Genomic DNA, 12,634 nt, shown 5'->3' on the forward strand with positions numbered 1-12,634 from the left:
CAAAGATTTTCTATGAGGTTGAGATCTGGAGACTGGCTAGGCCACTCCAGGACCTTGAAATGCTTCTTACGAAGCCACTCCTTCGTTGCCCGGGCGGTGTGTTTGGGATCATTGTCATGCTGAAAGACCCAGCCAAGTTTCATCTTCAATGCCCTTGCTGATGGAAGGAGGTTTTCACTCAAAATCTCACGATACATGGCCCCATTCATTCTTTCCTTTACACGGATCAGTCGTCCTGGTCCCTTTGCAGAAAAACAGCTCCAAAGCATGATGTTTCCACCCCCATGCTTCACAGTAGGTATGGTGTTCTTTGGATGCATCTCAGCATTATTTGTCCTCCAAACACGACGAGTTGAGTTTTTACCAAAAAGTTCTATTTTGGTTTCATCTGACCATATGACATTCTCCCAATCCTCTTCTGGATCATCCAAATGCACTCTAGCAAACTTCAGACGGGCCTGGACATGTACTGGCTTAAGCAGGGGGACACGTCTGCACTGCAGGATTTGAGTCCCTGGCGGCGTAGTGTGTTACTGATGGTAGGCTTTGTTAATCTGGTCCCAGCTCTCTGCAGGTCATTCACTATGTCCCCCCGTGTGGTTCTGGGATTTTTGCTCACCGTTCTTGTGATCATTTTGGCCCCACGAGGTGAGATCTTGCGTGGAGCCCCAGATCGAGGGAGATTATCAGTGGTCTTGTATGTCTTCCATTTCCTAATAATTGCTCCCACAGTTGATTTCTTCAAACCAAGCTGCTTACCTATTGCAGATTCAGTCTTCCCAGCCTGGTGCAGGTCTACAATTTTGTATCTGGTGTCCTTTGACAGCTCTTTGGTCTTGGCCATAGTGGAGTTTGGAGTGTGACTGTTTGAGGTTGTGGACAGGTGTCTTTTATACTGATAACAAGTTCAAACAGGTGCCATTAATACAGGTAACGAGTGGAGGACAGAGGAGCCTCTTAAAGAAGAAGTTACAGGTCTGTGAGAGCCAGAAATCTTGCTTGTTTGTAGGTGACCAAATACTTATTTTCCACCATAATTTGCAAATAAATTCATTAAAAATCCTACAATGTGATTTTCTGTATATATTTTTTCTCATTTTGTCTGTCATAGTTGACGTGTACCTATGATGAAAATTACAGGCCTCTCTCATCTTTTTAAGTGGGAGAACTTGCACAATTGGTGGCTGACTAAATACTTTTTTTCCCCACTGTATTTTTCGCTACATTTTTGGATCTCTAGACCTTACTTCTTTGAACAACCTTGAATGGATCTGACAGGTATTAGCTCAACCCTGCCCTCTGATAGGCTATAGCTCAACCCTGCCCTCTGATAGGCTATAGCTCAACCCTGCCCTCTGATAGGCTATTGCTCAACCCTGCCCTCTGATAGGCTATAGCTCAACCCTGCCCTCTGATAGGCTAGGTGACGTTTTCAACATATTGCTTATACCTATCCAATCATTTCAAATCTACACAACTGCCTATAGGGAAAGGGGGTTGATTTAGAATGGAATAGAGATGTGTGTGCCCCCACACAGTCCCCCCAACCCCACCCCCCCCCCCCGTTCAGCTTGAAATAGGTTCCTGTTGGCTAAACTTATACGTGTATTCTATGTTTATAGATCTGCCGTCCTTCACTTAGGAATGAGGTGCTCAGCACTCCAGTCCTAGACACATATGACCACACCGCAGTCCAATGGACTGCATGGAAAATGTATTTCCCACATACTCCGTAAGCACCCCCACCCCCCAATCATGGCATTTCCTCCCTCTTTCAAGGCCTTAAAAGCAAAAGCCTTGCACTTTCTAAATCTGTGTGAAACTGCACCTATTGATGGATAGTTAGTAAATGAGAGGGCAGAGAGAGAAGGGGGGGGGGGGGGTGTGTGACATGGTCCTAGTGTGTCGACGGGAAGAGACATGGTCACGACAGGTGCAGTGTACCGGTGGACAGGAGAAGGGATTACGCTTTGGGAGAGTAAACTTACATACGCACACTCGCTAACACCCACTTGCAAAGACACACACCAACACGCATACACGCACAAGCACACAGACACACACACAGACACAGACACAGACACACACACACTTTGTTATCATTTTAACCACCAGAGGCCACCAATCTATGGCAATATATGGAACAAAATATCAGTAGAGAAAACATTGTACTCCAATGGATATGCAAGAATCACAAAATTACAAATGTCTTTCAATGCAGAATGGGTATCATTCAAAAGCAGGCAATATCCATCAAGGAATATCCAGTGATATGTCCAGCCCAAACAGTCAAGCTAGGCAACATCCACCCTAGCCAGGTCATGGTTCAGTCCAAGCCTCAACTCCACCTCAGCCATAACAGCAGCACTGAGATCCATTTTGGTTTGGACAGTGCTACCCGGGATCCTTGGGACGTCCTTACCCTAAACCCTGACCATAACTCTTACCTAACCCTAACCTTAAGCCTTACCTTAACTATTTGAAATGACAACTTCAATGGGGTAGGGACGTCCCAAGGATCCCAGATAGCACGGACCATTCCCGGGATAGCACCCAACCAAGATGGCCACCAAAACAAGATGGCCAACATTATGTGGCTCAATCTGGTTTACAGTAAAGCCAGTGTGACAAGTACTGCTCTCTTGCCAAGCAATTCCTTGGGGCCAGCATCTCTGTTTTGCATGAAATTGTTAAAAGGATGGATGGATGGATGGATGGATGGATGGATGGATGGATGGATGGATGGATGGATGGATGGATGGATGGATGGATGGATGGATGGATGGATGGATGGATGGATGGATGGATGGATGGATGGATGGATGGATGAAAGAAAGGATAAAGGGGTTAGACCAGCCTTTTCAATTTGTTTTGCTTATTTCTTTCTCTGCCACAGTGAGCTGTATTTGCAACATTACTTTCACTGCTGCAGTACAGAGAAGCAGTCATAGTCTGCATCCCAAATAGCACCCTATTCCCTACATAGTGTACTACTTTTGAACAGGGCCCATGGGGAATAGGGTGCTATTTGGGACGCTGCTATAGAGCGAGCTGCTGAGGGTTTAGCTGTAGGGCAGCAGCTTTGTAGAGGGGTGGTTTGAAGGCCTGAACATACCTGGAATGTCAGGGCAGCTGGACTGGTGAGTAACTGTAGAGAGAAGTTATGCTTTAGCACAGGGACATTCACGTATAGTCCGGTATTCAATCAAAGGTGCATTGACGAAAAGAGCACTGCACTAGACTGTTCAAGGTAATTTACGCTTGAGCAGACATCCACAGAATTCCCGTGAATGTGAACTCCACGAAAGTCGGGAAATTGCCTTTAAAAGGTGCATTGTTGACAATGCGTCTTTGATTGAATTTCGGCCATAACAACTACAAGACTGGGTAAATAAAGGACAGTAAATAAAGGACAGTGAATAAAGGACAGTAAATAAAGGACAGTGAATAAAGGACAGTAAATAAAGGACAGTGAATAAAGGACAGTGAATAAAGGACAGTGAATAAAGGACAGTGAATAAAGGACAGTGAATAAAGGACAATGAATAAAGGACAGTGAATAAAGGACAGTAAATAAAGGACAGTGAATAAAGGACAGTGAACAAAGTATAACACAGTGTATGTGTCCCAATATCCATATTAATGTAGAGTGCTTAGTCACTATATTACTTTTTACTTCACAGTAAATGTATAAGAAAATATATACTAATCCACTAACATCCCACTGGGCACAGACTTCAATTTAACATCTATTCCATGTTGTTTCAACGTAATTTCATTGAAATGACGTGGCAACAACATTGATTCAACCAGTGTGTGCCCAGTGGGATTACTTGACGATTTCATTACATCATCATAAAACATTTTATGTTAGTATTATGAATATGGATATTAAGGTAAATGGACAGAGTCACGACATCACAGGACAGTGAATAAAATCCCGAATAATTCCACTATACAGGACAGTCCATAGAACACAGAGATGGTGACAGGTCAAGAGGCAGAGTACCAAACAATCTAACTTCAATGGACGACAGAGTTCAGACTTCAGAATAAGCACAAATGCTTTTTTAACAACAAAGGCTATAGCTCAGGGCCCTTATTCACAAAGTGTCTTAAAGTAGGAGTACTGATTTAGAATCAGTTTGGCCTTTTAGATGATGATGAATAAGACAGGAGGGACCTGATCTTAGAGCAGCACTCCTGCTCTGAGACGCTTTTTGAATAGTGGCCCTGAACATGTTTCTATGCAACATACAAATGATCCATTATGACAAACAGCCCAATTGTCCTCCCACAGCTTGACCATTAGATCTCCTGACTTTCTATCTAGCCATTGCTCATCATTTCCACCTATATCTCTGGTTGACCACTGATAATTAAAATGTTTAACATGTTAAATGCGGTAAGACCTTTACCACATTTGCCAAGACATTACAGACTGGTGGCAAAACTGGTAGCAAAGACGTCTTCCAGCCAATAACTGTCGGTCGGTGTTATGCTTTTGAGAATGGAACCCTCATTACCCACCCCCCTCCCCCCCAAAAAAACACAGCCCCCACCCACTTCTTCTTCTCCTCTGTCACAGGGTCCGCATCCGATACCTCCAAGGCGCTTCCATATTAGTCTGAGCAGAGGTATTTCTAAGAGAGACTGAATTGGACTGGCAATAGGGTGGGGAGCTGGGCAAGACAGTCCTAGAGCTATATAAGGCCTTCTGGGGAGCCCATGTGAGAAGCTATGACCGGGACAGAGAGACACAGGGAAGACGTTAAGGGTGGAGGGAGCGAAAGAGGGAGGGAAGAGAAGGGAAGGAAAAAGGGAGAAGGTGGAAGGGAGGGAGGGAAGGAAGGAGGGAGACTGAAACAGATGAGAAGCTTTGATTATGAATATAGGAGCGGGGAAGGAAGGGAAAGAAGTGGGGGAGGAGAAGGGATGGAGAAGGATATCTAATACACTGGCTAACACTGTTAGACTATCAATCATCTCCTCACAGAGAAATCAGTGTCACTTCTGTTTCTCTCTGACTTGCAGCTTCTATTGGACTCATTGTGACCTCTCTCACTCTCTCTCTCTCTCTCTCTCTCTCTCTCTCTCTCTCTCTCTCTCTCTCCCTCTCCCTCTCTGCTAGCATGAGTCACTCTGACTGACTCAAATTAATACAAATGTGAGACCAAAGAGGTACGATATGATCCCACGTACATGACGTGGAACTTTCTCTCGTTCACTCCTGTACTGTCCTGGTACTGTCCTGGTACTGTCCTGGTACTGTCCTGGTACTGTACTGGTACTGTCCTGGTACTGTCCTGGTACTGTACTGGTACTGTACTGGTACTGTACTGCCAAGAGAAAGTGGGGCTTATTGGCTCCCTCTTTTACTGTCCAGCCACAGAGGAGAGGTGGTGGTGGACCAAAGGGAAATAAAGGGTTGGATCTGACGATGATAATAATAATAACAGTAATAATAATAACAGTAATAATAATAACAGTAATATTAACAGTAACAGTAATAATAACAGTAATAATAATAACAACTAATAATAATAATAACCGTAATAATAATAACAGTAGTAATAATAATAATAATAATAATAATAATAATAATAATAATAATAACATTAATCATAACAGTAATAATAATAATACATTTGTAGAGAGCACTTCCCACATTCAATGTGATAATGTGGATGACTGTTGGGGTACAATTTCCTCCTACGATCTTGGATCAGATTAACCAACCCTCAATCCTACCAACGGTGTGAAGAAATGTCAGCCTCTGTTTCAATGTTTAGAGGCATCCTCATTCATATTCTATGGGTGAATGAAGGACAGACAGGGAAAACAAACAGCTAGTACATCCATTGTTTCCTGTAAATCTTGCATTAACATCATGTCCATAAGCTAAAATAACTCCATGGTTACAGTACTGCTGTAGTTCTAGCAGGTCACGTCAACCTTGCTGAAACTGATCTGGGCGCTGAATAGGTTATCTTCAACCATGCTGTGTGTCTGTCCTTTGATGTGAAGTAAAACTGATCTGGGAGCTGAACAGTTTATCTTCAACGCTGCTCGTTGTTTGATGAGTCACCACACGTCTGTGTATGCGTCACATCTGATTTGAGTGAGTCACTCACAGAGTGGAGCGGCTCATGGGGCGTCTGACGGTCTCCATGATGTTATTATAGCACGGTTTGTTTTTCTTAACAGCGCCAGTATATTGCCGTTTTCCTTATGTAATTCAGTATGGTGAGGAGGGACGGTGTGTTTATGACTGTGTGCATGCTTATAATATCCATCCCTTCTACCTCTCCATTCCCAAGGACAGAAGATCACAAACTGATACAATTATTAACGCAACAGACTTCTCACTTCTGTCATAAGCCATTATTTTCCTTGCACTAATGTTATGATTAAACCACTTAGTTTTGATGCAGAGAGATTTGAGTTCTGTATGAGACCCCAGGACACCGAAGAGTCACATTTCTACCCATAGCCACTGAATAACTGTTAGGAGTTCACAACTCAATCCCCGTATGCTAAGACGAAAAGAAATTCAATAGCAATACTGCCTTGTTAAATGAGAGATTTTTTCCGCATTTTCAGGCCAGGAAACAAACTTTTCTATAACAGGATAAAAACTAAAAGTGATGGGAAAACAGAATGTGTCACAGCACTGGCAGGAACCGATCCTAGCAGGGGAGGTGGTGAATCGCTAACGACACGTGTGTGTGTGTGTGTGTGTGTGTATGTGTGTGTGTGTGTGTGTGTGTGTGTGTGTGTGTGTGTGTGTGTGTGTGTGTGTGTGTGTGTGTGTGTGTGTGTGTGTGTGTGTGTGTGTGTGTGTGTGTGTGTGTGTGTGTGTGTGTGTGTGTGTGTGTGTGTGTGTGTGTGTGTGTGTGTGTGTGTTTGATGCTATAACCAGTGTCAATTTTGGCACTCTTTTTTTTAGATTTAGTCTAGTCTTAGTAATTTTCACAAAAACATAATTAAGTCACATTTTTGTCATTTAAATAATGATTTAGTCTAGTTATTGTCAAAATGACGAAAATAGTGGGCCATTTTAGTCAACTAAATGCTCTTTCATTTGAGTCAAATCACATTTGTATTGCCTCATTAACCTATAGTAAACATAAATCACTGACTTCCATGTGAACAAACATACATAGCCTTGTCCTACCAACAGATTGTTCTGCATAACATCCTATTCTCTTCCCAACAGCAGACATATGACAAACATATATAAGAATAATATTATAGAAGAATTACCTGGTCATGTAAATTCCTAATACAGCCTAAATAGATATTACACATTACATACAAAACAAACAGACACACACAAGCAGACAGAGAGAGAGGGAGAGAGAGAGGAGAGAGAGAGAGAGAGAGAGAGAGAGAGAGAGAGAGAGAGAGAGAGAGAGAGAGAGAGAGAGAGAGAGAGAGAGAGAGAGAGAGAGAGAGAGAACCACAATCTCCAGATGGTGTCATAAAGTATTGGTAAAGTAGTATGAGTTCCACCTCCGTCACTCGGTCGCGTCGTTGTCATTGTTATCAATATTCCACAGACGCCGCAGCCACATTGGAGTCCAAAGTCCCGAGTGGTGCAGTGGTCTAAGGCATTGTTGTGCTAGCTGTGCCACTAGAGATCCTGGTTCGAATCCAGGCTCTGTCGTAGCTGGCCGTGACCGGGAGACCCATGGGGCGGTGCACAATTGGCCCAGCGTCGTCTAGGGTAGGGGAGGGAATGGCCGGCAGGGATGTAGCTCAGTTGGTAGAGCATGGTGTTTGCAATGCCAGGGTTGTGGGTTCGATTCCCACGGGGGGTATGAAAAAAATAAAATAATAAAAAATAATGTATGCACTCACTAACTGTAAGTTGCTCTGGATAAGAGTGTCTGCTAAATTACTAAAATATAAGCAGAACGGGGGCTAATGACTTTGAACGGGAGCTAATGACTGTTTCGCCCAGTGCTGTAGTCGAGTCACTAAACCTCAAATCGAGTCCAAGCCCAAGTCTGACTCACCAATGGTCGAGTCACGAGTCCCTATGGCTTTTGTCCGAGTCCCAGTGCTAGAGTCCTGGTCCAAGTGCTCAAGTCTGAGTGACTGAGTCCACATTAACTCAAAATAAAGTGATTTACCCAGTCAGATATAGTGCAGTGGCCAGAGGAATTTAATCAATAAATTGTTTGCTATCCCTTTTCCTGTCTTTCTGTGCCACCAAATGTTTGCATATAGACTACTGGTATTGTTACCATGGCCACGTTCAGTTGAAAATCATTCATAGAAATTCCATGAATAGAGCCAACGTTATTCCTTATTCAACATGTCAGAGAGGCATGTTTGTTCCAAAACATTGCGTCCTGCTGAACGCTCCCCAGATTGTTAGCAATAGCTAGCTAATGAGGTAACATAACTGAACAAGGTGTAGCCTACATTTTTTTTTAAATGTTCTGGTCCGCAAGTACCCTAGTTTTAGAACGGCCTGCAATATGCTTCATGAATGTAAAATGCAGCCCACCAATGCACGATAGAAAGAAAAGAAACGTAGCGCTGGTATTATGGGTCTAGATGAATGGCTAGATTAAGCCATTTTCTCTGAGGAAAAGAGGGAGACTTGGCTACGTTGGCTACAGAACCTATATAGGAAATGCAGTGGGGAAAGTGGGAGGGTTTAGCGAGATTACAAATTCAGACTGCTACTTTTCTATAGCCTACTCAAGGAAGAGAAAAACATAGCTAGATTGTTGTTTTACTATTAAACTCAATGCTGCTATTGTTTTTAATTTTGTAAAGCAGCTTGTGTTTCTTAATCAGGCAAAAGGTAGCTAACTAGAAGGCTGGTGGTGACTGATTAGCTAACGTGAAGCAAGAAAGTCGCCTGTGCAATGTGTATAATCGGAGGCGGAGCCAGAGCGAAGCATGTCTGCCCACACTCATCGCTTGCTCCACCGCAGCTCACCAGCTGATGCAGGCTGTGTTTGCCGGGTGTGAGGTGTCCTTACCACTGCTGAACCAAAGTGTTCTGCACATCTGTGTTGCTAATATTTATTGTGCTTATCACTGAAATCATCTCTCCAAAAACTCTTGTTCAGTCCACTTAGTAGTTCCATTTTAGTCACAGAGATAATTAAGTCAACTAAAATGAAAAATATTTTTTGTTTAGTTATAATTTTTTCTGGGGGTCTAATTAGTCAGTTGTAGTCTCGCCACTGAAAAATAGGTGTTTGACGAATATTTTAGTCACAATGTGTGTTCACGAAATTAACACTGCGCTGGACACAACAGGACATCGCTAGAGCCCAGGGATGCATAACAAAAAGAAAGCCTCCAGCCTTCCAGTTCTATCCCATCCACTCCCAGCTATAGTGTAAATAAGTAATGATGTAGCTGTAAAATAAGTGTGTTTGTGTGTGTGTACGTATGTGTGTGTATGTTTGATGCTGAACACATCCCTACAGCGACGTGTTACATAACAGTGCGCTGGGTGGGCATTAAAGATTCAAACAACAGATTTAAACGTGCTGAGCAAAAGCAGCCAGCAGAGTTTTGTTTAAAGGCAACACGTTGGTGTGACTTAGTAAGTCAGAGTTTGAGTCACAGATTTGTCACATTTTGAATCAGAGTTTAAGCCAGTTTTAAGTTTTAAGTCACAGTTTGAATCAGAGTTGAAGTCAGTTAAAGTCACAGTTTAAGTCACGTGGGTGTGGCTGAAATAGGTGCTCTGACATAGGCTAGTAAATCTGTTGCTAAAATAAATACAGTGAGGGAAAAAAGTATTTGATCCCCTGCTGATTTTGTACATTTGCCCACTGACAAAGACATAATCAGTCTATAATTTTAATGGTAGGTTTATTTGAACAGTGAGAGACTGTCACGATTGTTCATGAACGAGAAGGACCAAGGCGCAGCGTGATATGCATTCATATTTATTAACGACTAAACACACAACAAAACAACAAACGAAACATGAAGTCCAAGGTAGCATACAAACAACATACCTTACACGGAACATACACATCCTGACTCAACAAATAAACGTCCCTTGAGTCAGGGCGTGACAGTACCCCCCCCAAAGGTGCGGACTCCGACCGCGCCACATAAACATAACAGGGTAGTACCAAGCCCTGTCTGGACCCTGGTGTGGGAGACCCCGAACCTGGAGAGGAGCTGACGTCTGGGTCTGGACTGGACCCGCTGACTGGAGCTGGACCCGACGACGGTGGATCGAACTGCTCTGGCTCCGGGGTGGAGCCGCTGACCGGAACTGGATCAGGTACCGGTGGAGCGGACTGCTCTGGCTCCGGAGTGGAGCCGCTGACCGGAGCTGGACTAGACCCCGTTGGAGCGGATTGCTCTGGCTCCGGAGTGGAGCAGCTGACCGGTGCCGGACCTGGCACCGGTGGAACAGGCACGGGCCGTGCCGGACTGGACACACGCACCACAGGCTTGGTGCGGGGAGCAGGAACGGGCCGGACTGGGCTGACGATTCGCACCACTGCCTTGGTGCAGGGAGCAGGAACGGGCCATATCGGACTGGCGACGCGCACCACTGGCCTGGTGCGGGGAGCAGGAACGGGCCGGACTGGGCTGATGACGCGCACCACTGGCTTGGTGCGAGGGAGAGGAACAGGTCGGACCGGGCTGGCGACGCGCACCACTGACTTGGTGCGAGGAGCAGGAACGGGCCGAACCGTACTGGGAACACCCACCACTGGCTTAGTGCGGGAATCAGGAACGGGCCGGACCGGACTGGCGACACGCACCACTTGATTGGTGCCTAACCAGCTCCTCTCGCCGTGCCTCTACACTTTCCTTCTGCTCCCTCTGAACCAATGACCTCCCTAATCTGGCGGCCTCCTCTGCTAAACAGCTGAACCGCTCTATCGCGGCCTCCTGCTGCCTCGTCGTCCACGGCGTGAGCCTCCCCCCCTAAAATTTTTTGGGGATTGTCTCTCCCCCGTGATCATGGCCTCCATCCCTCTTGCCAGACTCTCGCTCATCTCCTCCCAAGTCCATCCTCTCTCCTTGTCACGCTGCTTGATCCAGGATTGTTGGGATCTTCTGTCACGATCGTTCATGAACGAGAAGGACCGAGGCGCAGCGTGATATGCATTCATATTTATTAACGACTAAACACACGACAAAACAACAAACGAAACGTGAAGTCCAAGGTAGCATACAAACAACATACCTTACACGGAACATACACATCCTGACTCAACAAATAAACGTCCCTTGAGTCAGGGCGTGACAGAGACAGAAGAACAACAAAAAAATCCTGAAAAACGCATGTAAAAAATGTTAGAAATTGATTTGCATTTTAATGAAGGAAATAAGTATTTGACCCCTCTGCAAAACATGACTTAGTACTTGGTGGCAAAACCCTTGTTGGCAATCACAGAGGTCAGACATTTCTTGTAGTTGGCCACCAGGTTTGCACACATCTCAGGAGGGATTTTGTCCCACTCCTCTTTGCAGATCTTCTCCAAGTCATTAAGGCTTCGAGGCTGACGTTTGGCAACTCGAAACTTCAGCTCCCTCCACATATTTTCTATGGGATTAAGGTCTGGAGACTGGCTAGGCCACTCCAGGACCTTAATATGCCTCTTCTTGAGCCACTCCTTTGTTGCTTTAGCCGTGTGTTTTGGGTCATTGTCATGCTGGAATACCCATCCACGACCCATTTTTAATGCCCTGGCTGAGGGAAGGAGGTTCTCACCCAAGATTTGACGGTACATGGCCCAGTCCATCGTCCCTTTGATGCTGTGAAGTTGTCCTGTCCCCTTAGCAGAAAAACACCTCCAAAGAATAAGGTTTCCACCTCCATGTTTGACGGTGGGGATGGTGTTCTTGGGCAGCATTCCTCCTCCTCCAAACATGGCGAGTTGAGTTGATGCCAAAGAGCTCGATTTTGGTCTCATCTGACCACAACACTTTCACCTAGTTCTCCTCTGAATCATTCAGATGTTCATTGGCAAACTTCAGACGGCCCTGTATATGTGCTTTCTTGAGCAGGGGGACCTTGCGGGCACTGCAGGATTTCAGTCCTTCACGGCGTAGTGTGTTACCAATTGTTTTATTGGTGACTATGGTCCCAGCTGCCTTGAGATCATTGACAAGATCCTTCCGTGTAGTCCTCGGCTGATTCCTCACCGTTCTCATGATCATTGCAACTCCACGAGGTGAGATCTTGCATGGAGCCCCAGGCCGAGGGAGATTGACAGTTATTTTGTGTCACCTTCTCACCAAGCTGCTTGGCGATGGTCTTGTAGCCCATTCCAGCCTTGTGTAGGTCTACAATCTTGTCCCTGACATCCTTGGAGAGCTCTTTGGTCTTGGCCACGGTGGAGAGTTTGGAATCTGATTGATTGATTGCTTCTGTGGACAGGTGTCTTTTATACAGGTAACAATCTGAGATTAGGAGCACTCCCTTTAAGAGTGTGCTCCTAATCTCAGCTCATTACCTGTATAAAAGACACCTGGGAGCCAGAAATCTTTCTGATTGAGAGTGGGTCAAATACTTATTTCCCTCATTAAAATCCAAATCAATTTATAACATTTTTAACGTGCGTTTTTCTGGATTGTTTTGTTGTTATTCTGTCTCTCACTGTTAAAATAAACCTACCATTAAAAT

At 44.7% G+C, this 12,634-nt stretch overlaps 1 protein-coding gene across 1 annotated transcript in view; it reads right to left on the reverse strand.

Moving 5' to 3' along the window:
- LOC311113141 (calsequestrin-1-like) overlaps positions 1 to 12,634 on the reverse strand; it is a gene marked incomplete at both ends in the record, with an annotated part of 74,648 nt that overhangs the window by 48,656 nt on the left and 13,358 nt on the right. The window contains one exon of the mRNA XM_084156302.1: positions 3,116 to 3,148. Coding sequence (XP_084012428.1) covers positions 3,116 to 3,148 — 33 coding nt within the window. The remainder of the gene's footprint in view (positions 1 to 3,115; positions 3,149 to 12,634) is intronic.

Source organism: Coregonus lavaretus (genome assembly GCF_964263955.1).
Source record: "Coregonus lavaretus genome assembly, chromosome: 39".
NCBI lineage: Eukaryota > Metazoa > Chordata > Actinopteri > Salmoniformes > Salmonidae > Coregonus > Coregonus lavaretus.